This window comes from Chinchilla lanigera, unplaced genomic scaffold (genome assembly GCF_000276665.1).
Source record: "Chinchilla lanigera isolate Chin_1 unplaced genomic scaffold, ChiLan1.0 scaffold00096, whole genome shotgun sequence".
NCBI lineage: Eukaryota > Metazoa > Chordata > Mammalia > Rodentia > Chinchillidae > Chinchilla > Chinchilla lanigera.
Window position 1 is genome coordinate 6,816,057 of NW_004955497.1, and position 27,730 is coordinate 6,843,786.

The following is a 27,730-nucleotide window of genomic DNA, read 5'->3' on the forward strand; positions in this document are numbered from 1 at the left end:
TCCCAGTACCGAAAAACAAAAACAAACAAACAAAACAAACAGTCAGCTCTTAGGACATTATCATCTCAGAGCACAGGGGGACTGCTTACTGCTAGAGGAGTAGACACCCAGAAGTAGGCACATACACATATGCTCAGTAGGGTTTTGAAAAAGGTACAAAGCCATTAAAAGAAGGAAGAATCCCTATTTTTTAATAAAAAAAAAAAAAAAAGAAGGTGTTTGAGTTGGAGGATGCAGCTCAGTGGTTGAGCACTACCCTAGCAGGTACTAAGGTCCTGGGTTTGAGCCTTAGCACCACAATTAAAAAAGAAAACAGTATTAGATCAACTGGACATCATCAGGGGGAAGAAAAAGAACCTCAACCGATTCTCATACCTGATACAAAAATTACCTAAAATAGAAGAACATTTGTTGTTAGTGATAATACCAAGTGCTCGCAGGGAGGCAGGGAAACTGGGTTACTCATACATTGCTAGTGCACATGGAAGGTAAGGTGGTGGAGCCCCTGCACAGAACACCCTAGTGGCTTCCTCTAAAAACTAAACCTGCCGTTGCTGTATGACCTAGCAGTCACACTCCTAGACATTTACGGCCTTCTGTTCACATAAAAACCACCAAGTGAATGCTTACAGCAGCTTCACTGGTAATGGCAGGAAACTGCACCTAGCGTAGATGTCCTAGAGTGGGGGAACATGTCAAGATACGGCACTTCTTTTTTCCTTTTTAAAATATATTTATTAGTGTATACTTGCAGTATATGACATTTAAGTCATCTTAGGGAGTAAGGACATGTACATAACAAATCTTGATTCTGCTGAAACTGTGGTCCTTCTGTACCATGGAATACTACCTGGGAGTGAAAAGGAACAGGCTGCTGATTAGTGCAACAACTTGGGTGAGTTTCCAGTGAATTTTGCTGAGTGGAAGAAGCCAGTCCCAAAAGGTTACATGCCATAGCATTGTGCTCACATAATATTCACGAAATGACCAAATTCTAGGTATGGAGAGCAGATTAGTGATGCAGGGGCGTGTTCAGGAGGGGCTGAGGCTGCTGGGAAGTGGCCATAGCCGAAAAGGGCCTTCCTCTAAGGTAAATAACTTGCCTTGCCTATTTGCCTTTTCCCCAAACTCACTGAATTGCTACAGCTCATTCTTTGAACGTCACATGTCTTCGATCAAAAACTAATTTAAAACTTTAGCCTTAGAAGGTCTGCTCTGCAGTCTGAGGAAAGTCCTTACCATTATCCAAAGGTAAAAGTCAGCCGCTGGTCTTCAAAATTAAGGTCAAGAGCAGTGATGGTGAAACTTTTAGAGACCAAGCGCCGGAACTGCAACCCAAAACCCACTTATTTATCCCAAAGTGCCAACACTGCGATTAAACCTGAACACTGAGGTTTTAGCTTAGAAAACACAACTCCTACATTAACACCTTTTGTCTTAAAAGGAAAACACACAATAACCAAGCTTTCAGTGAGACAAACAGCTTTTCACTAAAAGGTAAAAGTTTGCATTTGGCTGCTTTTGTGGTCTGCTTTCTGATGCTCAGCTGCTGGGGTGACGCTGGAACTTGGGGTGACGCTGGAACTTGGGGCGACGCCAACAGAGAGGGCTCCGGGTATCCGCTGTGGCATGTTTGCCGTAGGTTCACCACCCCCGGCCTAAAGCAATTACTACTGTTTACAGTGGGGTGTTTTCACATCTTTCCAGTGCAGTGGTTTCGAAATATTTTGTTCTTAACATCCCTTTACTCTAAAAAGTTAACGAGGACCCCAAAGAGCCTTTGTTTTGGTTTCCTCTACTTGTATTTGCCATATTAGAAACAAAATGGAAGAATTTTAAAAGTAGTGTTATTAATTCACTTTAAAATAATGCTAATAAACCCTTCGTATGTTCACCCACATAGTTTATTTAAAAGTGTTTTCCAAAACAACAGAATGGTAAAGAGTAGGATTGCTTTGTAGTTTTGCAAATCTCTTCAATATTTTCACCTTCCAGTTTGTCAATGTCTTCAACAGCTGAGTTTTCACATCCCCTTCAATGTGTAGGACTTTGTTGTTGAGTTGAAATGTATGTGGAGTTAGAAAAGCGAGAACTGTGAGGATCCCTTGGCTCCCCTCAACAATCTTTGAATCACTCTTTGAGAACTTCCCATCTAGTGAATTTCTCCAGATTTAGTTCCAGTTCCTTCCTCAGAGTTGCAGAAGACACTCAAAGTTGGGCTTCTGTTGAAGTCTGTGGAGGAATAAATCACTTCGGGAAAGGTAGGGAGTAGCTAACCGAAGGTGTCTCAGTGAAGGGAAACAGCCTCTGCAGGGGGCTGTTGGGGGGGGAGAGGAGTGATGTCCTTTTTCATTTTTTTTAAGAGCAGGTCTGTTTGCACTCAGGTGGCTCCAGCATTTGGAAGGACTGACTGACACCCTCGAAAAGCCCCAGGCCCCGAAGCTGCCCAGGTGATGCAGTCCTGGAGAAATAGGGATTTCAAGCAGCTGTGTACAGGCAGCGTCCTTCGGAGGTTTCCTTTCAATGGGATTAGTCTTGCTTCCCCTTTCTCTTTATTTCACTGTCTGCGGCCACCTCTTGGCTCTCATGGTAATGTGATTAGCCGGCCTGCGGCCCACACCGAGATCACTGTCACAAAGATCTCCGCTTCCCTGCACACACCTCTCCCTGAATGCAGCGTCTTGTGTTTATAGTCACAGGGGGCATTGTTAACTGCCGAGGATTCAAGTAGAATGGGATATTTACAACACCCTGCTGCCTCCCGCAGCCCCATAAAAGTGGATTCAGGGAGACATTTAGAGAAGAACTAGACAGAAGACAGATGTGCTGCCTTCCCCAGATGCTGAGGAACTGCAATTGTTCTGCTTATGTAATGACTTTTTATGGGTCCTTGCAAATACCTCTTTTGACTTTTAAAAAGGTACCAAAGTCAAATATAGGGAGTTACTGAGGACATTGTAGTAATCCTACTGGACACTCCAGCTGGCTCAAAATCCTCAGTCAGAGGATATATAACGAACATTTCATGGGCATAACTGTGGTGTCCTTGTGTTTATATATGAGACTTTGCCTGCACTTACAAAAAACAAGGGTGCCTTATTTGGACAATGAATGCCTTTCCATAACTTCTTAATTGTTCAATAATTGTTTTAAAGGCAATTTATATAATTACAGTGAGAAGAAAATGAAAATAACAAGGCGTAGACCCCTATTCTTTTTCTTTTTTTTTTTTTTTTTGTGGTTTTTCTCCAGTACCGGGAACTGAACTCACGACCTTGTGCTTGCCAGGCAGGCGCTTTTGCCGCTGAGCTAAATCCCCAGCCCCCTATTCCTTTTCTTTTACTGCAAATCAATGCATCCAGTTACCCTGAAAGACAATTTGACTTTAGTAATTTTGGTGACTTAGGTGAAGTTGAATAGGGAAATGTCCAAGATAGGGAGAAATTTCCTGCCCATGACACTGGACTTGTATTAGGTTTAAAAAAAAAAAAATCAGACTTCAGAACATTCCATTACCTCTTTTATCCACTTGATTTGACAACAGCATGCAGGATTAGAGATGGACACTTCCCCTCGGACTTGCAGGAGTGGAGAGGGCAGTGCTGGGTGCTGGAAAGATTGACCCCCACTGTTTATTTTTGCATTCAGAGCCAGGGTTAGGCGAGATGCAGTTCCAAGATGAATAGAAAAATGGCAAAGAGGGTGGAGTACCCAAACAGAAGAATCCCAAATATCTGAGCAATCAGTCTCCACCTACAAGGACAAGTTGAAGCATTTTTTCACCTCTGAACAGCAACGGTCAATGTCAACAACCAGCTTTTTAGGAGAAAAGTGAAGCCTCACCTACGGGGTTGGCCATGCCGGTAGTGTAAATATTCCTACTGTGCTTGATTTTAAACCACCACTGTGCCACTGTGCACCTGGGCTTGGGAAGAGATACACCCAACGGGCTCTCACCCACCAGGGGCTCTTCTTCCATCTCTCTGCTCAAATTGCAAGATTGATGTCCACACACTTCATTCTTTTTGTTGTTGTTGTTTTTCTCCAGTACCAGGAACCGAACTCACGACCTTGCGCTTGCCAGGCAGGCGCTTTTGCCGCTGAGCTAAATCCCCAGCCCCAATGTCCACACAGTTGTCTCCCCTCTGGAGACAGTAAGCACTTTGAGGGCCAAGATGGTGTCCTAAGTCCTTGCACCATTTATAGTCCAGCCACAGGGGCCTGTAACAGAAAGTCCCTCATAAACAGTCACCCAGTGGAATCACGGCTACTATTTTTAGTAGTAGTTGCTGATGCTGTTAATGTCAGTTAATATTTGTTGAGTTAAAATTTACTCTTATGAGAGCGTTGCTAGTGTTACCTCCTTTGGTGATGATTAACATAAAATATTTTAGAGAACTCACGTATATTTTGAAAGTATAAAAGAGATGATGATCTCTGATACTCATCCAATATCGGGAAAGCAGTAAATGCTATTTATTTTCTTGTTTTGTTCCCTGTTGCTCCTCCCCACCCTACACACTTCTTTTCCTCTCTTCCCTACGTGTGTGTGTAAGTATTTACAAGTGGTCCTCCATCATTAGAACAGTAAAATTCTTCTTCTTCACTTCACCCACAATTAGCAATGTCATTTCTGTAAAGAACCGATCTTTTGTATTGTTCCCTTATCAAAGAATTAGAGGAACCCAGCTACCTTCTCAAAGCAAATCTGAATCCCAGGACTCCGGACAAAGGGTTCGACAGCCGGGACAGCTGGCAGGGCTGTTTCTTTCCAGCCCCTTCTAGCCTGTGAAGGTCCTTAGAGCCCCTTGGGAGGTGGCAGAAAGGCATTTCAGTGAATGGGGAGCCTAGAGACTTGGGCCATGATTCCAGTTCAACCACACAATTAGGTAATTTGAGGCAATTATTTCTCCTACATTAACATTTTAAAAACTTTCACATCCTCATTTATTTATCTATTATCTGTGAATAACAACACATTTTCTTATGAAGTTTTTTATAAAGTACAAGTATATGAGATTGTACTAAACACAAGCCCTGGTATATATCCACACAGACATCAGAGAGCCTTACAGTGTATGAACACATGGAAATGAAGAATTGTTTTCTCTCTGACGTTAGCTTGGTAATCTCCTGACTGATAAAGACCTATAAGTTTTTTCACCACACTCATCCAAATACGTAAAACATTTATCATTAGCATCAAAATATTTACTACATGTCCATGTTTGTGTTCTGGGCCCCATAGTCAAGGTGATTATCTTTGAAAATAGTGAGGAACCTGTGAGTTGGAATCAAATCACACATGGCTCCACCTATTACTGGTGTCCCTGGGAATGTTCTTATTTCAGATCCTGTAGGTGGTACCTCATTTACATCTCCTAGAATATCTAGATTGGGCAAAAGTTACAGAATTGTCCAGTTTCCATTAAAATTATTCCCCTGAGCTTTTTATTTAGGCTCTTGCTGCCACAATACATAATTTTATCTTCAGACTTGAAGTCTGATCAAAATATGAATGAGACTAATTTGTTTTTTTAAAACTTTATTTATTTATAGACAAATATCGCTGTGTTGCCCAGGTTGCAGAACTAACTCATAATTCTCCTGCCTCAGCCTCCTGAATATCTGGGATTACTGGCATGTGCCACAGCACCTGTCTAGAGGAAACATTAAATAAGAACTTTATTTTGACTACTTTTGTTGCTTGTGTATTTTGGGCAGGCATTCAGAGAATTGTTTTCTCCTTTGGGTTAGGTATTACTTAGTCAATAATTTGTTGAATGAGTGATATTCTAAATGCATAGAGTCTGCTACTGAGCCTATCATTTTACTCAGGACGGTTCCAGAAAAGGATCATCCTTCACCCTCCTTACTCACTAGACTCAGATGGGAACTTGGACTCCTGGTGTTCAAGACAAATCTGCTGACTGTAGTCCAACACTAGATGCTTGCATAACGTAATAGATGAGTCTCTGGTTCAAACAACCAGCTTTATGTGTCTGGCTGGTTGTAGAACTTTTTTTTAGCCCCCCACCTAAGCTAGGGCTAGAAGAAATTGGAGCAAGAACTGAGGATGGGAATGTTCTAGATAAATCATAGTCACAAGCCATATCTTACTGGGCTTACACCCTCCCAGAAATAGGAGAGAAGCAGCCGCTGTTAGGATAGCCATGAAACACACATAGAGGTGGAGGTCCAGAGGGAGCAGGCCCCAGGTGATTCCGTGGGAGGCTGTGAAATGAGGGCATTTGCAAAACTGGGCACTGTCTGTCCCCGTACCCTAGTCATTCCCAACATGAGCCAAGTCAGGAGCGAGGTTTACATAAAGGAGAGGACGTTTCAAATTCATCAGTGAAACTCAGGGAGAAATGCTTCCTCCTTCAAATGCCAAAATACATTCCTGGTCAAAAGACCTTGTTCTTAAAGCTGTTCTGTCAGTACACCATCCGGGTACAAAGAAAATAGTCTATTTGCATGAACATAGTCCGGTTCCTATCAGAGTCGTTCAAACCTTAGGTGATGGTGTTATTTCAGCAAATGCCATCTGCATTCTCATTTCTGCAGCTCCCTCTTGGAGACCAGTTTGCTCGATCTCAAGATGGCCACTTCCCTTGACCCAAAGGAAGTCACAGTTTCAGGGTTCTCTGGTCAAGCAGAACCGACCATTCGTTAATGTTCAACTATTCTTAAATATCTACCATGAGCAAAAGATGTGTATGTATACTTTTCCTGTAGTTATCTTAGGGTAGGTTTTTGGAATCAAAACTCCAAGGTGGCTTCCAAATTGGTAGCTTTTAAAAATCACTTTTTCTCTCAAGAAGACCATGAGTGAGAGATCTTCTGGGAAAAGAACATTTTCAAAATCTGTGATGTTTGTTTGCTGGACTAGCAAGATGTAGGAGAAGAAAAATGGAGCTAGGTCTGTAACAGTCCCTACTACAGGGTGAGGGGACAGAATGCACTCCCCTCGGGGACCCTAGCTCCTGTGAACACAAGGTAGAAGTGGGAGGTGGAGAAAGCCTTTCTAGTACATTTTTAAACAAACGGATCCTTTCCGAAAGACATGAAGATCTGTTACCATTAGGAATCTGATACCACTGGGGGAAAGACTTAAAAAATCCACACTTGGACAATAAAAGGACTGATGTAGTTATTCACAGAGGGAGAGAAAGGAACTTCTTCGTCACTGGTTAAGCATTACAAATTGTATAAATCATATGTACATGTCCTTGGACATAAATGCCCTTTGATACTAGAATTTGAGTTTTATGACCTCCCTCCAATTAAAGTTTGCAGTTGCATCTCTCAGGGAGAGAAAACGAAACACGTTTAAAGGCAGCACCTTGTTTCCCAGGACATAACCTGGGGCAGATTTTTATGGCCACACTAGCTTTAGTCACTGGCTGGCACTCTCTTCCTAATTCTCAAACTGCTTCTAGCACTTCCTCTTTATGGCGGGGCTGGGCTTCCGGCACTGGCAGAAGTGCAGACCTGCCCAGGCCTGCCTAGGCTGTAGATGGAACGCACAAAGCTCTGCTCCAGGGCGGGGGCCCGGGCAGTGACTCTGACAAAGGGAGGGACTAACTCGAGTCACCCCTGTTTAGATCCCGGCCAGATTATAAACTGAGGGCATCTGGAACAGGAAGCAAAGAACAATTAGTCACACTCACTGGTGTGGCAGTGAGTATAGGCTGGCAAGAATCTTCAGGAATCTTCTAGAATCTTCAGAGTCAGTTATGAAACATCCTCATTATTAACAGTTAAGTCATATAATGTTACAATTAAATAAATAATATAAAAACCAAAGTTAATAATACTGAAAATTGATCACTGCCTCTTTTGTTTTTAAACTACATTTTACTAGGATCTATGCTCTTGTGGTTGTTCAGGCTGTTGTAGCTGTATGGTAGTGATATAATTTAAGTGAATTATTGGTCATCTTTCCCAAACTCTACATTTGTGATATCATATCAGTGGATTAAATTTGGCCATGATTGAAATTAGGATGTTTATACCAGAGAAATTGTCAAATACCACCCACCAAGCAAGACTTTGATTGATTGCTTTTTTGACTGTTTAGACTTAAGAAAGTAATAGTGACTATTTTAATAATTCTGGCGAAACTTAAGTGTGTCATGTGTACAGCTGTCTAAAGGTGAATAGTTTAAAACTTACATTCTTCCAGTTTTTTAAAACATTATTTGAGTAACGACTGAAGTTTTGACATCTTTATTGTTTCATTTTTATCTTAGTGGGGTTTTTTTCTTACTCTCATCCACACACATTTTTACACTTAAGGGTGGTTATAAATACCTGCTACCACACCACTACATACATTGGTGCAGTGTATTTCTGGACTTTTAGAACTGTGGCTTGCAAAACATTTTAGTCTGCAACCCAGTGTGACAAGCCCAAAACCCTTACAGCTTAGCTACTTCCATCAGTTCCCATATGGCATGGAAAGGAAGCTCCAGTGGTTTACTGAAAGGAACAGTTATGTTTCATTGTTTGATCAACCTTACATGCCTGTATCTAGTAATCTGAGTAACCCTATAACAATATGTAATACAACAACCATTATTAATTTCCCATCACCTTGTTTGAAATTCTGTATCATTTTTATTGTTTTTGTGTTGTTTTGTTTATGTCTGTGTTTGTTAATCTGTTTTTATTCTTTTCTCTCTAAAATAAGAAAAGTACAGGAAGCACCTCACGTACATGTGCCATAATTGTGTACATTTTTGATTTGGCAATAGAGGCCTGAATGGTTCATACGTGAACTCTGTGCTTTTGTGTGCTGAGGGGTACTTACTGGAACAGTATAGGCTGATGCCAAAACATACCACCACACACCAACCAAAAAAACCTGTGGCAAACTATGTCATGAGTAAAGGCGTGAAACCAACACTAAGTTAAAATGAGAAAAGCCCTAGTTGTTAAATGCAACCAACTCAAGACAGCACTGATAATAAAACATTCTTCCTCCCCATTACAGGAATTCCAACCTGACCGCAGAAGCAGCCAGGCCTCCGGGAAGGAGCTAAAGTCAAACGTTCAGTAAATTCTAGTCCCGTGCTAATTCTAGTGCACAAATAATAAATTGCACTGGCTCCTAATGACTCACTTCTTAGGTCATAAATAATTAGGCATTTGTCATCTATAAAAATGAAAGTGTTAGAAGTGCCTATTGTTTACACACAAGACAATTCCCTGCTTAGCTGGAGGTGGGCTGGGCGGCAGGCTGGGTAGCACAGGCTCTGGGGACTGCTCTACATCCCTGAGGTGTCCAGCTGTCCTCCTAGCTTAGCCCTTCTGAGGGCATTTCTAGTCATTTTCATGTTTGACTCAAATTTTTGGAGGCAATGCAATCCTTGTGTGCAGTAGGCCCTTTGCTGGTAGATCCTGGCAGCCTGGCATATTTGTGGACGCACCACGTCCTTCAGGGCATCATTTGTCGGTTTCTAATGGGACTGAGTTGACTGCAGGATTTTTCAAATGAGCTTGCTCTCCCTGCTGGCCCACTGCTCTCCCAGCCATGGAAGGAAGTACTTCCTTTACCACCAGGACTGCAGGGGCCCAGCGCGGTCCCAGGCCAGGCGGCGCTTGGGCAGACAGCCATATATCACCCCAAATGAGGGCCGAGTAGCTGGCTATCTCTGCTCTGGAGATCCCGGGTCTGCTTCATCGTGTGCTTTAAAGAGCTTATCTTTCTGTTTATTTGTTTCCCCGGATGGAAGCAGCACTGGCACAGCGACAGCACCAGCACCCGGAACTGGCCTGGGAGCTGTGGCTCCTTAGCCTTGGATTAGAGTTGATCTGGAGGTTAAAGGTGACGCTTTTTGAGAAAGGTAGTAAAACATTAATGATGGATAAAGTTCTTTCTCTCTTGCTCTGTAGGTGAAGTGGGTGATTCTGTTTGCTCTATAAAGGGAACAGTATTTGCAAAGGGTAATTTGAAATTGGCAGCACAAACGGCCTCCTTGACTTCCTCCTCCCGCCAGGTGCTGTGTGTGCTGAGGTGAGCATCGCAGGGTGTACCGGGGAGCCGGAGAGAGCCAGGCAAAGCCAAAGGCACCCGTTGGGACAAATGCACATTCTGTGAGAACTGCTGAATTTCTAAGGTGTCAGGAGTACGTGGACTTGCCAAGGCCCGTACCCATCAGCAGACATGGTATCCGAGGCATGCAAGCCACTCACATTGTCGGAGATTTGGATTTTGTTCCTGTCTCTGACCCCTAAACTCCCAGGAGGGATCAAGGGGATCATCCACAGGTTCTACACACAGCATGTGATGTGTTTGTTTGCCCGTTATCTGCTCTCTGGCGCAGAGCAGGCCCGCAGTGAGCATTTAGGTCCTGTGAACCTGAGCTGTGCTTGCAGCCATGGAGTTACGCCTCACTGGGGAAGTGCCGGTGTCACGTGGACACATGAAACCGGGAGAAGACCAGCATCGCCAGGAGCTAACACGTGGTCAGGCCAGCACACCCTGCAGGAAGTCAGCAGGCTCAGAGGCCCCCGCGGGCTCCGGGCCGAGCTGGGAAGGCGCCTCTGTGTCTGCTGGGCAAAGATCAGGCTCCCTGGATTGGGGAGTGGGGGCCAAACAGGTGTGGAGGAGAAGGAAACGCATTCCAGTCCGCCCTCTGAACACGGGAAGGATTAATTTTAAAAACTGGACTGAATTCCGTCTTAGCCAACTTGAAGTGCATGGCCAAAGCCATGGGTTTGAGGCTGTTATTTTGAGCCTGGCAATGTCAACACCACCCTGAGCCCCTTAAGGTTCCATCTCTTCCGGTCTTGAGACCTGGCTTCAGGGATAAAGCCCAGCCCAGCTGAGGCCCTCTCCTCCCGCACTGGGAAGGCTGCTGGGAAGTTGTTGCAATCAGTGGACACACCTGCTAGCAGAGAGTAAGGAAAACCCCGAGTTGTCCCACTTAGAAAAGCATCTTTTGTAACAAGTGCTCAAGAGGTGTGTGACCAGGAAGTGTATGCAGGAGACTGCTTAACTTCAAGGGTGGAGTTTGTGCGTAGGAAAGGCAGAAAACGCACGTTGCGGGTCATAGCCGATGCAACCGGATGAACCCTTGCGCTGTTCACACTGTTTATAAGAGCCCTGGGCCTGCAGGGGCCCCTGGTGCTCACGCGGCAGCTGCTTTGCAGTTCCCACCCTGAGCGTCTGATCCCAGAATCCAGGCGGCTCGTTCGTTCTCCCCGGCCTCGTGGAGCCCAGCATGTGCTGATTCTGTTTGCAACACGGTAAGAGGCTTGTGAGGAATAATAGACGCTTCTGAAAGAGGCAACGGGCAGCCCCGCAGCACACAGACTGATATTCCACGGCCTCCTGGAATCGCCTCCGAGGAATTCGGTTTATTCCTGACACGGAGGGTGTGGCCGCCGCGTAGCATTTGACAGCATCAGCCGGCACGCAGACTGATTTCTCATTATGTTCTAACAATGCAAAACTCTCAGCCCTATCATTGAGGCAAATAATAAAACCTCCCCAGATCATGATTACCCAATTTGGCCATTTACTTTAATCCAAGAAAAAATGATGATCAAATTTAGATTTGATTATGTGCCTATAAAGATAACCAAGAGGCCTACACGAGTAACTGTCAGTCAAAGTCTTTTCAGGCAACAGCTAGCATTATAGCATCCAATTACATTTTTATCAGGCGGTTAACTTAATTACCTGTGGTAAATGTGTTAGTGGGACAAGTATAGATTGCTGTCAACATTTGCTGACCACTTTAAAATACTGCCTGACCATATGGGAGGAATGGAGACTAGAAGAGCATGCAGATCTCTTTACACCTGCTAGTGTCAAATAAAATCCAAGGAAGCATGCAGGTCGGAAATTGTGTGGGTTTTTTCTCACCACAAGATGGCTCTGTCTCTGTGTTGTTTCTTCTCAGAAAGGGCTCTGGGGTGAATTTATGTTTGTGAAGCAACACAAGCCCTGGGCAACGGTACCAGCAAAACTGGACAGGCACCGGGTTCCAACCAGTGACTTCAGGGTCTCGTCCTTACTCAGCAAAGCCTTGTCCTTCCTACTACCCTCTTCCCCAAGCACCCAGCGCCCTTCCTTGCATCTAAGGATAAAACAAGGTCTCGCTCCTGCACCTTTGGCAGAGACCTTACAGGTTTTGTTCACAGCTGTCTTCCCAGGGCTTGGAGCCACCCATGCAATTGTACTTGGGATTTTGACTGTGCTTTATTATGGGCTGCAGCAACTATGGGGTCCCCAGAAAACCATTTGCTAATCTGGTATCTACTCAGCGTTGCATTGGTCTCCATTTGGGGTGCACTGCCTAGAATTCCTCTCTACACAGAATAATATTAAAGTTTCATATAATTTTAATATACAACCTATTTCTTTGGCCATTTATATTTAGATAATGCCATTTCCAATTCCCCCAAAGCTATATCTTTCAAATCTTGCATTTGATTGAGAATAAATCTCATCCATATCCCTTCCTCTGCCATTCCCAGGCAGTACCAATTGCTACCAATTCTTTTTCTAAATTGACGTATCATATTTTTACACATTTATGGAGTGTAGTGTGACAATCTGGTACAAGTCTACAATGAGTAATGATCAAATCAGTGCAATTAGCACTTTGATCTCCTCAAACATGTATCATTTCTATATGTTGGAAACCTCTGGACTCTTCTGATGTTATTCTAAAATGTATAATTGGTTTCTGTAGACTGTAGTCACCCTACTGTGCTGGAGACAGACAGAACTTATTCTACCTGACTGCATTCTGATTCCCGTGTGGAATCTTGCTCTCTCCCTTCTCCTGCTTATCCTACCCAAACTGTTAAGATCATTACTCTTCTCTCTACCTCCATGAGATGAATTTTTGTAGCTTCTATAAATGAGTGAGATCAAGCAGTATCCGTCTCTCTGTGTGTGGTTAATCCCTCTGGACAGAACACCCCCGAGTTCCATGTTTGTTGCCACACACGACTGCATTTCACTCTTTTTTTTTTTTTAATGGCTAAATAGTACTTTTTTCAGGAAGTCTGTGGTTTTATCTCATTCTGTCTCGAGTGTTTTCTTTCTGTATCAGCCTAAAACTCTCCAAAGTAGTTTTGGTGCATCTGACTGCTCCACACATATTAGCTTATTTAGTTCCCCCTGTGACTTCTTGACTCTGCTGGATCATTTATCATCCAAGTTTTCTAGCGTCCACAATTTTATTGCTGTCTCCTGTGTGTGTGTTTCTTTGTTTTTGTCCTGCTTGGATAACAGGATTTCTTAAAGGTCCTCATGTCATTTAGTTGGAGCTTCAAGAGGAAGCAGAATATTCCTGTGCAGCCACCATCTTTAGTAAGAAGCTCAACGTGAGCCATTGCATGTGTATCATTTACTCCTCATGATAACCTGGTACTGTTATCATCCTCACTTTACAGACCAGGAAACAGGCACAAAAGGCTAAAGGCTTGCCCAAGTCCACAAAGCCAGGAAGCATGGCAATCGGACCCAGTTCCAGGCCATCTATCTCCGGCACTGATCAAGTTTTTCCTCTAGGAAAATGGATGTTGCCAGAAATAGAGAAAGTGGGTCATTTAAGAAGCAGCGAAACCTCTAGGTATGTGACACATGCACATGTACACAAGTATCACACACACACACACACGCAGTGCTCTACCAGGACAGCAAAAACAAACAAGGAGGCGGATATGAGATCCAAGTGACAGACAGCAAGGAGGGAACACAGGGAAGGGAGGGAAGGGGGACCCGGGATGCACACTCTGTAGTGGGCTCTGGAAGATTCCAACAGTCAGAAATACTCTGGGAGAAACTTCTCCAAGAAATCAAAACTGATCAAATATGTGATGAGCTTGAGCCTATTGAGCAGAGATTCAGATAAACTGAACTACTGATAATTCCATAAGATGTGAAAGACCAGATTTGATTTAAAAAAAAAAAAAAAGACACAATTTTTTCTTGGTTCACATTTTTTAATCACATGGCACAGTTTACATAACACAAGAAGTTTCCACCAATGCGAACATGCTGAAGATTCAGTTGTTTCACTTTTCTTTTCACATAGGATCTAGAAAGGACTTTATTATGTACAGGATTAACAGCAAAGAGGTCTGTATGGAACAATCTCTTTCAATACTGAAAACTACCGCTACAGTTCCAGTGTGCATATTCCTTGGATTCTTTTTTTTTAGCTGTTGTCTTAAAAAAAAAAAACAAAACAAAACACTGCACATTTTTATTCTGAGAGTTTTGCAACATGGAAAGAAATATCAGTCTACCCTATGGATCAACTATTAAGGGCAGTGATGTTACCGTATTAGTGTAAGTCTGGAAGACTGACCCTGCAGAAATGAGGGCATAGTCCCAGCAGTGTAACCCAGCAAGCGAGAGCAGGCACTCTGAAGCCAGACTGTCCGTGTCCAAACTATATCCACCGCTTACCAGCTGGGACAGGCATGTGCCTAACTGCTCGACAGCTCAATTCCTCATCTGTGAGGCATAACAGAACCCATCAGATAGGGGGAGTGTTAATGAATTAATGCACATACCATGCTTGAAACAGTGCTTGGCATGTAATAAAGTCTTACAGGCATGTAGTAAACTCTTACAGGCATGTAATAAACTCTTCCTTAGCAAAAGGAACCTAGTGCTGTTATTTTGAAGGCAGAGGAAGGAGCTCAGGTGGGGGTTTAATCTTCATATTTCATAGAGGAAACAATAGAAAATGTCTAAAACTAAAACGCAAGAAGCAGCACTATGGGCTGTTATGTAGAGACACAAAGGCGCATGGGACAGGGACCTCAGACGACTGTACCATGGTGGTTTCTGGAGAAGTTTGAGGGAGTGTGAGGGGCATGCGGGGCCTGCTGTTTTCATAACAAGCCTTATGAAATGACGCCGTTGCAGATTCCCTAGAAGCGGAGCCTGAGCCAGGGATGCAAGCACAAGGGACTTGTTAAGGAAGTGCCCCTGGCAGACTGGTGTGGTAGCAGGAAGCACAGCCAGGACCCCCTGCAGGCTAGGCTGCCGGCTCTGCCCGTCCGGGCCCCAGCAGCTCTTACCACTTGTGCGCAGGTGGGCAGGCTCCTGCCGCCGCGGGGCCTTCCTCCAAAACGTGGAAGGACCTGAGACGATCAGGGCGGTGGCCTCTGCATACCTACAAGTTCTCTAAATATAATCAGTACTCTCCCAACTGCATCTCTGGCAAGATTCTCTCCATATTTGTCTTCGCTCTGAGATGTGCAATGATTCCCCCCGCACCCAGCCCCCAGGTCTGTGGCTGCAAGGTGCTGACCTAGGTGGTGCTGATATGTATCTGCCCAGCTACCCCATCACCCTGAGCACCTGCAGGCCTGAAGCAGAGGGACTCTGGGGTGGAGTTCCTTTGTGAACCTCTGAAATCACTCCAAGCAGATAGCTGTTTCCTCCTACTGGAAGTCTACATCCAAGAAACCTATCCTAATTACTTATCGCCACTGTTTCATGCAACTTTCTTCCTAGTGAAAACAACAGTGTTTAAGCAAAGTCAATTTCAGTACACTATTCTATTCCAAAGGTGCTTGCTTCTCCAAAACAACCAGCTATGAAGATTATTTTTTTTGGCTCAAAAATAACTTTGCAAAAGAAAAACTCCATTCTTTAATCTGCTCCAGTGAACACTGCTCTAAATTTCTTCTAGATTACATGTTCCCATTTGTTTAGGCAAAATAAGCTAAATAGAAGCTTAATAAAATGTTTGTGTTGATGTGGTTAAAGGCCACACAAAGTTTTTCTTTAAGAATCCTGCTGTAAACAAGAAGCAATCATGATTTTGTAAAACTTGTTTTGTTTTGTTTTTTGAGACAAGGTCTCACTGCTCTTGAACTCACTATGTAGTCCAGGCGGGCCTCAAACCAACAGTGATCCTCTTGCCTCAGCCTCAGCCTTGAGAGCTGGGATTACAGGCATTCAGCAACACTTTCAATCACTCAGCTGTCACTGGTCACCTTGTCTCAGTGTCCTTATATCCTCCTGAGCATCCCCTTGGTGCTGGCACAATATGACACATACACTTCAGAAAGGACCTACTGTAGCCCATATAGATGGCCCTCCATTCAGGGCTTCAGCGTCTGTGAGTTCAACCAACCAATGATCAAAAATACTAGAAGAAAATCTAAAAAGTTCCAAAGAGCTAAATCTGCATGGCTGAGGGCTGGGGATATAGCTTAGTGGCATAAACACTTGCCTGGCAAGTGCAAGGTCCTGAGTTCCATTCCCGGTACACCCCCCCAACAAAAAAAATAAAATAAATCTATGTGGGTGGCACACCAAGCCCCATACTGAATGCACAAGAGCAGAGCGACACCTGCCATAGCGCCCACAGGTCACAGGCCCCCTGTCTCTCCTGCACTTCACGGAGCATCCGGCCTGAGTCCTGCACAGACACTACATGCTTAGTACGGCTAGGATGATGACATACATGGCCATTAGGTGCTGTGACTTCAAGTGTGCGGGACAGTGTCTGTAGGTAATATGCAAACACCATGCCATTCCATGGGGCTCTAGTATCTGTGGATTTGGGAATCAGGGCAGTCCTTCAGCCAGCCCCGCTGGAGAGCCAGGGACAGCTGTATGTGCTGGTATCAGCAACAACCCCATTGTTGCTGATATGGACAGCCACTGAGCGTGTAATAAGTGGTAAGTCTGTGGGAGGCAAAGCCACCCATGAGGAAGCCACCCGCTCATGCACATGACTTATGGTCACCAGGCATCCCACAGGAAAAGATGTCCGTAGAGGTGACAGTGTACCTTTCGGGCCACCCCTCCCTCTTGAGGTGCTAAAGGAGGTTGTGGAGCTGGAGATAAACAGGACTGGAAACCGTCACTTGCTTCAGAACTTGGAGCTGTGACAAGCCCAAAGTGATTGAACATGCCTGTAATCCCAGACTTCTGCAAGGCTGAAGCAGGAGGGCTTGGTTAAAGGTCACACATAGTTTTTCTTCAAGAATCCTGCTGTAAACAAGAAGCAATCATGAGTGAGTGACACTTGTTTTGTTTTATTTTTTGAGATAAGGTCTCACTGCTCTTGAACTCACTATGTAGTCCAGGCTGGTCTCAAACTCACGGTGATCCTCTTGCCTCAGCCTCAGCCTTGAGAGCTGGGATTACAGGCATTCAGGAACACTTTTGATCACTCAGCTGTCACTGGTCACATCGTCTTAAATTCAAGCCCAGCCAGAGCAACTTAGTAACTTCAGCAAGACCTTGCCTCAAAACAAGCAATAAAAAAGCGCTGGCGATATAGCTCAGTGTCATAGGCCTGGGTTCAATCCCCAGTACTGGCCCCTCGCAGTATGACAACAGGGAACAGAAAGATCTTAAACTCCAACTTGCTGGCTCCATTTAGTCTCAGCTGCTCTAAATGTTACTTTTGAAAAAAATCCATTTCTACTTACCTCTGGAGCAGGAATTCTTAGCCAGGGGTCCAGAATCTATGAAATTGTATGCAATGTTTTTGGTTTACACACACACTATTTTCCAGGGCGGTGACTCTGGGATGGCCCCTAATGATAGTGATGAGCGTAGGTGTGAATGAGGAAGAGCTTCCGGTTGGTGTGGGATACTTTTTAATCTACATTTGCTAGGGGTTCTTTAACCCTATCTCCACTGGGGAAAAGGTTTTACCCAGAGGCTCTGGAAGGGGAAAAGCCAAACAGAGTCATCTGTTCCATTGCATTCCAGTTGCAAATAGATGAAAGCGTTTTCTCTTTTTAGATTCCTTTTCTCCGTGGGAGAGGAGGGATGGGCGCAGACAGGAGAGCCAACAACTGTTCCTACATCTGCTCAAATCTCTATTTTTAGGAGGTAAACCTTTGAGACCAACCATTGTCTCTTCTCCATAGGTAAAATGAATGTTAAGAGAGGGCCTTCCGCAGTTCTGGGGCAAGTTTGTCTCACTCTATTAACAAGGACAGGGTTCCTCTAAGATGTACCTTCCAGGCCCTCAAGTAGGGCCCGGGTGTCCCCAGGAGCACAGAGACCCTCCTCACCCCTCCTCTTGCCACACCATCTTCCACCTGAGACAGATGGTTCTAGTTTCCAGAGCCAGCCAAGGCCTGCAAGAAGGGATTGGCCCAAAGGCACCCTGCACTTCCATCACCTTTGTCTCACAGAGCTGGTCAGATCAGCCCCGAGTTTGGGAATCCCCTGAATATGAACCTTGGAGTAAGATGAGCCCGATGGTTTGGAAGCTCCACGAGGGACAGAAAGCCCCTGCTTCAAATTTAACATCTGGACGCCTCTAGGCTCTGGTCGTCTGGGCTGGGAACCCGGGCATCTCCGTCTCCATGAGGAGGGCCAATTTGAAAAAAACATTCCTGTCCTATCTTCTTCTTGCTCTCAAGGGGATCCTGGAGATGACCTGTACACGCAAAACTCAGGATTTCACCCCAGGTGTGGTGGTGCGTGCCTGTAATCTCAGCACTCATAATGCTGAGGCGGGGGGATTGCCGTGAGTTCGAAGCCAGCCTGGGCTACATGGTGAGTTCAGGGCCAGCCTGAACTGCATAGCGAGACCCTATCTCAACCAACAACAAGAACAACAGCAAAATTAGGACTTCATGACTAGACTGCTTCCAGGCACAGCACCTCTGTTTCTAGTTGCCAATTTCATCTTTCCTCCCTTCCCCCACCCCCATTAATTAGCCCAATCATTTAGCAACTACTGTAGTGTGTTTTCAAAAGGCTAAGCAACAGGCCCTGCTTGGTGCTTTTTACCAACAAGACTACAGAATTCTGCCAATTTTTGAGCAGGAAGAAAAACTTCGCATTAACCATACGTGACAGAGCAGAGGGGCTCCTGGCGGTGTGTGGGACTTCTGCCTCTGGGTTAGGGTATGGTGGGACCTGCGAATGGCTAGACAAGCTTCTGGTGGCTGTTCATGCACCCCAGTGAGTCAAAGGTCACAGGCATGACCACAGAGAAGAGGAAATAAAGGTGTGTATGGTGGTGCACACCGGCAACCACGGCACTCAGGAGGCTGAGGCAGGAGGATCACACTGTGTGTTTGAGGCCAGCCTGGGCTACACAGTGAGTTCAAGGCCAGCCTGAATTACATAGCAAGACCTTGTCTCAAAAAAACCAAAACAAACAAACACACCCCAAGTTCAGAAGCAAGAGACCTGAGGCGCGGGCCAGGCACTGCCACAAGTGGTGTCCCCTGGCTCAGCTGGGCTCAGCTGATGCAGGTGAGCCAGCTGCTCCCCTTCCCCTGTGATGGGTCACTGCAGCCTCTGGGCCCCATTTTTAAGGATGAGTATTTTTGTCACTGAATGAATGTCTCAAATAAGAGTTTTTTAAAAATTTTTTTTTGGTCTTTTGAGACAGGATTTCGCTATGCAGTTGAGGCTGGCCTTGAGCTCACTTTGTTTTTTTGTTTTGTTTTGGTTTTTTTCCAGTACCAGGAATTGAACTCACAACCTTGCGCTTGCCAGGCAGGCGCTGTGCCACTGAGCTAAACCCCCAGCCGCCTGAGCTCACTTTGTAGCCCACAATTGTCTCAAACTTGCAGTGACCCTCCTGCCTCAGCCTCCCGAGAGCTGGGATTACAAGTGTGCGCCACCATGCCTGGTATCAAACAAGATTTAAAAATTTGATGTGGTCCTGCTCCCTGCTATCAGGCAAGCAGTACAAAGGATTCTTACATGGGTAAGGGGTGTACTCAGCAGGACAATGAGACCCACAGATCAGGGAATAGAATGGGTGGGTGAGGGTGGGAGTCTGAGAAATGAATGTATTGATTTGGTCAAGAAATAATTATATGCTGTGGGGCAGGTCCTGCACCAGGTCCTGGGGATGAAGGGTTGGGTGAGGTGCACGGAGGCAGCTCTGCAGCGTCTGCGGGCCTGTGGCCCCACCAAACAGCTTATGCCTCCTCATAAGCTCGGGGAAGGGTTTAAATGAGACGGTGATTTTAAAGGACTTAGTAAGAAACTGGCCCCAAACTGACCTGATATGACTGAGAAGAAAACAGGGGCAGGTTCTTTCAAAGCCAATTTAAAGAAGCACAGGGACCTTGAGAAGTATGTGAGAGAAAAATAAGTAAAGAGACAGATAAATAAAAACACCATCAGCACGTTAGAAAGCAATAATTAAGTCTAGTTCGGCCGAAACATGAAGGTTTCGTATGAAACACTGCCCGCACCATTCTGTGTTTGGCCAAAAGAAATGCCATAAACACCTCCACCTTGCTCCTGCCTCATAGCGCTGGTGAGAAATGCATTGATTCGGTCAAGAAATAGTTGTAGGCCGTGTGGCAGGTCCTGCGCCAGGTCCTGGGGACCAAGGGGTGGGTGCGATGCACCGAGGCAGCTCTGCAGCGCCTACGTTTGCTGGAGAAGGTTCACGAAACTAACAAATGCAGCGAAGTGCATTCGGTGCGCAAGGAGGGTGTGTGTGCTGGACGGAGCAGAGCCTGCTGGCCACCAGGAGGCCTGGAGAAATCTTTGGAGGAGCCAACCTGAGCTGCCACCAGATGGGTGAGCAGGAATCTACGAAGGTTAAGGGACAACAGGAGTCAAAGGTAGGCAGGAATCTACGAAGGTTAAGGGACAACAGGAGTCAAAGGTAGTGAGGGACAGAATCAGAGATAACACAGTTATCTCTTGGTATCTGTAGGAGACTGGTTCCAAGACCCCGAGAACACCAAAATCCAAGGAGGAGCAAGTCCCTTACAAAACGGCATCTATTGGCATGCAACCTGCAAGTTCAATCATTTCTAAGTTACTTATAATACTTGGTACAATGTATATGCTATGTAAATAGCTTTTGCCCTGTGTTGTTTAGAGAGTGGTAAGAAAGTGTCCGAACCTGTTCAGCACAAACGTATCTTTTTTTTTTTTTCAAATTATTTTCAATCCAGAGTTGGATGAACTCACACAGGCAGAAATGTCAAATACAGAGGGTCGATTGTAGACAGGATGGCCTGAGGGAACCATGAGACGGCCAGGTGCAACCAAGGAAGAGAGCTCAGTTCAGCGCACGCACACAGAGCCAGTGGCGAGAAATGAGGCCAGGAAGCGACGGCGCAGGCCTTCGGAGGCCTGACTAGTTTACTAGGAAGGCCTTGGGGCCTTATCCTAAGGGCTGCAGGGTGACGCTGAAATTCCTGACCATCCCTGACCTTGGCATCAGTGGGGAGAAAGGACGAGGTGAGTCCAGGTGCTGGCTGTGTCTGGAGTCGCGTGTACCCGTGGTTGGTTAGATCCAGATGGTAGTTGCTGTGGCAGAGGGACGGAGGGGCTTCCACCCCGAAGAGGAAGCTAAGACACCGTCCGGAAAGGGGAGCAGACTTGCTAAAGGCGCACACACACCTCTGCCAGGAGCATTTCTGGGGGCTCAGGAGAAAAAGCTATCAGAGGAAATTAGCAAACACAAAAATCTTGCATGCGCTGCAGGTAGCAAATCTGTGCACACTGAAGCGCCTGACCCTGTGGGTAATCAGGGGGCAATTAAGCCTCACGCCAGATAGAATCTGGCTGCTCCTGCAGACTAAAATGGATTTGGAGTGGACGGGAGTGATTAAGCGCAGGCCTGTGGCTGTACCCTGGGCGGGCAATTACAGCTGCGGGACCATGTGATGATCTGTCTGGGGGAGAGGGGGCTAATTAGAGAAGCCAGGCGGGCATCACGTGATGAGCCGATAAGAAGGCTAAATGGAACCCCATGACTGCACTGCCCACCCGATGGTTTCTGATAAGCAAATGTCCCGGAGGAGCTATGGGGAAAATTCGGAGAACAGATGCCAGGAGAGGGCGAGGAAGATGCTGACAGAGACTGCTGCGAGCAAGGACAAAAGCACAAGGGACAGCTTGGGCGCGGTGTCCTAATGGGGCCACGACACCATCAGGGTCTGAGAGATGGGGGCGTGGCAAGGATGTGGCTGAGGGCGGGGTGTGAATCTCTTGCTCAATCCGGAGGCACTGTGAAGGAAACTCTGGACCTCTGCTGGCCACTTTGGGGTGACCCTGGGCCACGCAATCACGGCCATGCATTGTTGCACTTTTTATCTGGTTCAGTACTTGAGAACCTTTCACTCACCAGGGAGAGTTTACCCGCATGTGGTGTTTTGTGATTGACCAAGCGAGCTGTTCCGGGAGATCACAGTAGCCAGCGCTGGGCGCTAACATTTCCCGAGAACTCCCTTCAGCTGTACATCTTGCTGTGTGTGTTACCCGTGTTGATTAGCAACTCTGGGAGCTTCAAGGCAGGGTCTCCTCCATCATGTGGAGGAGGCAGGGCAGGTTGGGAAGTCACCAAAGCCATACTCAAGTAGTTGGTGGCAGTTGGAGTCACTCCAAAGGTCTTTCTGTCACACCGTGTGGCCCATCAGAAAGACACACTTTAAGTTAAAGTGCTTCTTGAGGTAACGTGTATTTAGGGGTAATGTCCCTGTTCCTTGCTGACCCTCAGAGGCAACGGGCCTCCCTACCTACCTCGGCTGTTCTAGACCAATGTGAGAAAAGTTAGTGCTGTAAGGTAAGAGTAACATTATGAGAAAAGGGATCACACATGGAAGATTTTCCAGGATAATTCCCATCTGAGAGATTTTTGTCCAGTTATCACCAGAAGTACACTCATTCTTGTCACTCTGTGTATCTGATATTTGGTTAGAAAGTAAGTTGTAAAATGGATCGATTCTGTACCAGGACCCTCTGTGCCATCTTCCTACCAGAATTCTCTCATTGAAATGCTTCTCTCCTTTGAGTTCAGAACCACCAGGCTATTTTGTTATTTTGTGGGGTTAAAAAATTTGTCTATATTAATTATGCTGCAGAACAAATTTCCTCAAAATTTAGTGGCTTACACTACCACGCAGTTATTCTCTCCCAGTTTCTGAGGGTCGGGAATCTTGGCTCAGGTTAGCTGGATTCTCTGCTTCAGAATCTCTCCCAGGTAGCTGGGCGGCATGCTGGTTGGTGCACGTGTATAATCCCAGTACTCAGGAGGCTGAGGCCAGCCTGGGCTACAAAGTGAGCTCAAGGCCAGCCTGAACTGCATAGCGAGACCCTATCTCAAAAAGACTAAATAAATAAATAAATAAACCACTAGAAATTTGTAGTACAATTATCCTAGTTACCTTGTGTATATGTGGTCTCAAAAACAAAAATAAAATAACAACAAAAACCAGAATCTTTCCCTGGCTGCCAGGAAGAAGCCCGCCAGGGTTAGGGTCTCACTGGAAGTCTGACAGGGCCAGGGTCAGTTCTAGGCTTTTGTGGTATTGGCAGGATCCAGTTCCTCCAGGGCTGCTGGCTTAGGACTCAGTCCCCAACCAGCTGCGAGCCAGAGGCCAATGGCAATGCTTCTCACTAACATGGTAGCTTGTTTCACTAAAATGTGCAAGCCAAGCAGTTCGAGGAAAATAAGGAGACTGTGCTACTCAGATGGAAGCCTCACACTTCCATAATCTAAGTCATACTCCCTAAAAAGGCTGTTTAAAAAATTATTTACTAGCCGGGTGTGGTGGCGCATGCCTGTAATCCCAGTACTCAGGATGCTGAGTCAGGAGGATCATTGCAAGTTCGAGGCAAGCAGGGCTACATAGTGAGCTCAAGGCCAGCCTGAACTGCATAATGAGACCCTGTCTCAAAAAGACAAAGAATAAAATAAAATAAATTATTTACTATGTGCTAGGTCCTACATCAAGCATTCCACACAAACTAAGTATCTCACGTAATTCTCACAGTAACAGTGTAGCACAGATGTTATTAACTCCATTGTACAGAAAACATGAACTTCTGAAGGACAAAATAGCTGGCTCAAGGTCACGTGGTAAGTGGAGAAGCAGAATGCAAAGTGAGATCTTTCCAACTCCGAAGCTTGTGCTTCTGACCAGTGCCGTTGCTGAGTTGCTATTTTGCCTGAGCACTCAAATGGCTTTCGCTTGCTCCCTTCTTCCAGTTCCACGGTCAGCCCCTCCAGTTCAGACGTCCTACTCTGCAATGATAATGGTCTCTGTAGTGTGTCTTTCTATTCCAGGACTCTCCCTTCAATCCTACTAGACCTCTCTTCTTCTTTGGTACTGGATTTATCTTAAGCCCTATCCCCCCAAATCACTACTGTCTCCCTTCCTCATCATAGAATCACAGAAATGTCCTGTTTATCTTGACAGACATATTTATCTAGCTCAGAAAGTGCCTCACAATTCCCTTATTTCCTATCGAAGAAGCACAGAATGTGAGAACTGGAAGCGATCTCAGGTTTCCATTCTATGCAACTTCTTTCTGAAGTGAATTCTCTCAGCTAGTGGAAGGAGGCTGATCTGGCTTGCAATATGCTATGCTTGTAATAAACTCGTGGTGGCATAGGTGTTAGAAAAGCTAAGACTTCATGGACAGTGGGACATCTGAGGACATCTAGAGCAATTTAGGGGAAGAACAGCCTCTGATTCTCTCCTCAGGGTTGGATGGTGGATAGATAGGATCGCCCCAAACATTCCTTTTCTAATGGAATCACAGAGACAATGGGAACTAGAGGTCCAAGATCTTCCTTGGCTGTAACTGACAATGAGGAACTAAAATCAAAGGTGACGGAACAGTCAGTAAATGCAGGGAATGAGACAGGGAAGAAGCCAAAGTTGTCAACTGGATGGATGGTGGCATGGCTCACAGAAATAAGGACACCCTGGAGGAGGTGGGAGGCTTTGGAAATGTCACGGGTGCTAGATTGGGAATTTGGGCAGTTAGGTTTAGAAGCGTGAAAAGTTGATGGTTGTTGAACCTGAGTAATAGATCCAAAGAGGTCCTCCGGCCTACGAGCTCTGTTTGTGTTAAATTTCTATGAATAGGCAAAGAGGAAAAACATAGATTAGGTTTCACAGTTAACTTGGTTGTAAATGGAAGTGTGTAATCACACTGAGTCAGGAAATCACAGAAACATAAAAGGGATGTGTTTGTTTGTTTGTTTGAAGGATGAGACAGATTTCAGCACGTTTGTTGGTACCAGAAATGAGGGTGTATCGGTCTTTGGTGCAAAACTGCCATGTAACAAATCACCCTCCGATTCAGTGGCTTACAATCATCTCTTGTCAGATCTGCAGATTGGCTGACCCATGGGATGGCTCCATTTCATCCTTTACATCTTTTCTATCTGAGCCAAATTATGTAGAAATGTCATCTCTGTGGCAAAGGCAGAGGCACAGAAGGGCCAAGTTTGGAACCCACAAACTGATGCTCCCAACTCGGATGACCAAAGAAGTCACAAAGCTGAGCACAGAGTCAAGGGGTGAGGAAAGATCTCCAGCCCCTAATTTTAAGGGAAGAATAAAGTCATACAGCAAAAGGCAGCTAGTAGGCCAGGCATAGTGGTGCACCCCTGTAATCCCAGCCTTGGGAGGCTGAGGCAGGAGGATCACTGGGAGTCTGAGGTCATCTTGGCCTGCAAAGTAAGTTCCAGGCCAGCCTGAATTGTATAGTGAAACCCTATCTCAAAAAGACCAAAAAAAAAAGAAAAGAAAAGAAAAGAAAAGAAAAAACAGCTATTAAATGAACTGCACAGTGAGAACCTGTCTCAAAAAGACAAAAATAAAAAAAATAAAAGTTGGCTGCAGTGGTGGGATGAGGCTTATCTAGAAGGTGCAGGACTGATCCGGGTCTAGAGAAGGACTGAGCCCTGCATTCCCATTTCCTACAGGAGGGTGCCCTTGTCTACACTGCGGGAATAACAGCTCTGAGGAATAAAAATACTTTGCAAATGTAGTCTTGCAAATACACCTATAGTCTCAGACGTTTGAGGGAGAATGCGCTGGCTAGCACAGGCGGGAGAGATTAAGAGCAGGAAAGCCTGCTGAGAAGGGGAACAGACAGGAGGAAGGGTGGAAGGGGAATTGGGACCCTCTCGATGTTTTTCATCCGCGATCAGAGACTCACTTCAGTGGTGTAGGTGGCAACCCCAAGGCCATCATTTTCAGATGCTCCCGGGTGATAAAGCAGAGACCTGTTCGTCAGAGTGAGGCTGACACTACCTTAGTGATTCGCAGTGATGAGAAAAGCAAACCCCTGGTGGAGCATCAGGGATCCACTGTGTTACTGTTATCTAAGGGAACCCCGGAAACATGTGATCCTCATAGACCAAGTTACCCATATTCATTGGTGCCTCTCAACAGCGCTTCTCACAACTTCCTATGCATCCAATCACTGGGAAATCTCTAATTCTGGTAGGTTTGGGAGTCCTTGCTCAGAAGACGGGGCTGATCCAGAGACCACTGTGAGCTGCGATGGCTTAGGGCAGTGTTTGCCTTGATTTCCCTGCACCCGAGAATCATTTGGGTAGTTTTATTAAACAATGATGATGTCTGCTTCCACCCTCCCCCGCCCTGTAGTTTAATTGGTTCAGGTAGGCTCTGGACTCTGCAGTTTGCCAAGATCTCCCTGTGACTCTAATGGGCAAACAAGCTTAGGATCCACGGTTCTGGGGCTTGCAGTGCAAGGGTGAAGATCAGATGCAAGGAAAGGAGTCCACTGCGGGCAAAGAGATGTGAATAACAGGCTCGTTTAAATTATGCAAGGTTAGTACTTCCTAGAGAGCGGCCGCGGCCTGGAAACAATTCACACTGAAGCCGTGTTTTGGGACTTAGGCCACCTGGAAGCCTTAAACACCAGACGCAGAAGACCCGGCCTCTCATGCAGAGAGGGTGGGGCACACGCCGCCACCAGGTTAGCAGGCGCATGCGCAGTCCAGAGCCTTCGGCGGAGCCCCTTGGCGCATGCGCGGCATCGTAGTGGCGGGGGGCGGGGCTACCATCCAAGGGACCGCACTCCCGGAAGTGCACGGCGTTGCACGTAGCGTGCTTGGAAGCGGCCGCCCGCGCACGCCGGGCCGTGGCTCGTGTCTCTGCACGTGGCTGCGTCCTGGCCCGCGGGCGCCCTGGAGCCACCGGGGTCGGTGGCGGAGGCGGTGTCGTGCCTGACCATCGCGGACGCGTTCGTCGCGGCTGGTGAGAGCCCGGCCCCGCCCCCGCCGCGCCCGGCACTGCCGCGCAGGTTCATCTGCTCCTTCCGCGACTGCGGCGCCAATTACAACAAGGCCTGGAAGCTCGAGGCGCACCTGTGCAAGCACACGGGGGAGGTAACGGGCCGCCCGGGGCGCCGCTTCCCACAAACCCCCAGGAAGGCGCATGCGCGGCGCGGCAGCCCCGGGGCTTAGGCTAGGGGAGGCTCTGAGAGAGGGCACCGGACTTTTAGCAGTTTCGTGCCGGCACTGACGTCTTTGCTGTAGGCTCAGGGCTCCCTAAGCAAGCAACCCTTTCCCATACTTGGATCTCGAGTTTCCGCGGGTGGGTCGGCACCTCCCAGTAATCCCTGAGCACGTGCAGGGATGCAAAGCTCCTCACCACCAAGCACTACCCTAAAACTCCTAGAGCTGCTACCCAGGATGACTTCCTACGTGCTAGACAAAGGTGTGCAAGCACCCCTGGCTCCTCTGTCCGCTGCTTTATGCACCCATCCAGCTTTCAGCAGTCTCACCCAGCGACTGGCTTCATTGGTAGCTAGAAGAAAAGGAAAGGGAAAACTTTTTTACAGCAGTTTTACAGAAACTTTTCTTCCTTTACGCTCTGCCTCCCTGCTCTTCCTCCTGCCTGTTCCACCCTTTCCCCCGACTCCCCAAAATGTGGGCTCTCTGTTGCCTGTGTGTCCCGAGCTTTCTGTTTAGGCCTGCTTGCTATGTATATAAATTTTTTTTTTTTTTTTTTT

The 27,730-nt window shown here is 46.2% G+C and overlaps 1 protein-coding gene across 1 annotated transcript in view; it reads left to right on the forward strand.

Moving 5' to 3' along the window:
• The first annotated feature begins 20,511 nt into the window (after nt 1-20,511).
• The window catches only part of Gtf3a (general transcription factor IIIA), a 15,610-nt gene continuing 8,391 nt past the window's right edge, over nt 20,512-27,730 (forward strand). Inside the window, exons 1-2 of the mRNA XM_013505454.1 lie at nt 20,512-20,559; nt 26,823-27,104. Of these exons, the coding sequence (XP_013360908.1) occupies nt 20,512-20,559; nt 26,823-27,104 (330 nt within the window). The remainder of the gene's footprint in view (nt 20,560-26,822; nt 27,105-27,730) is intronic.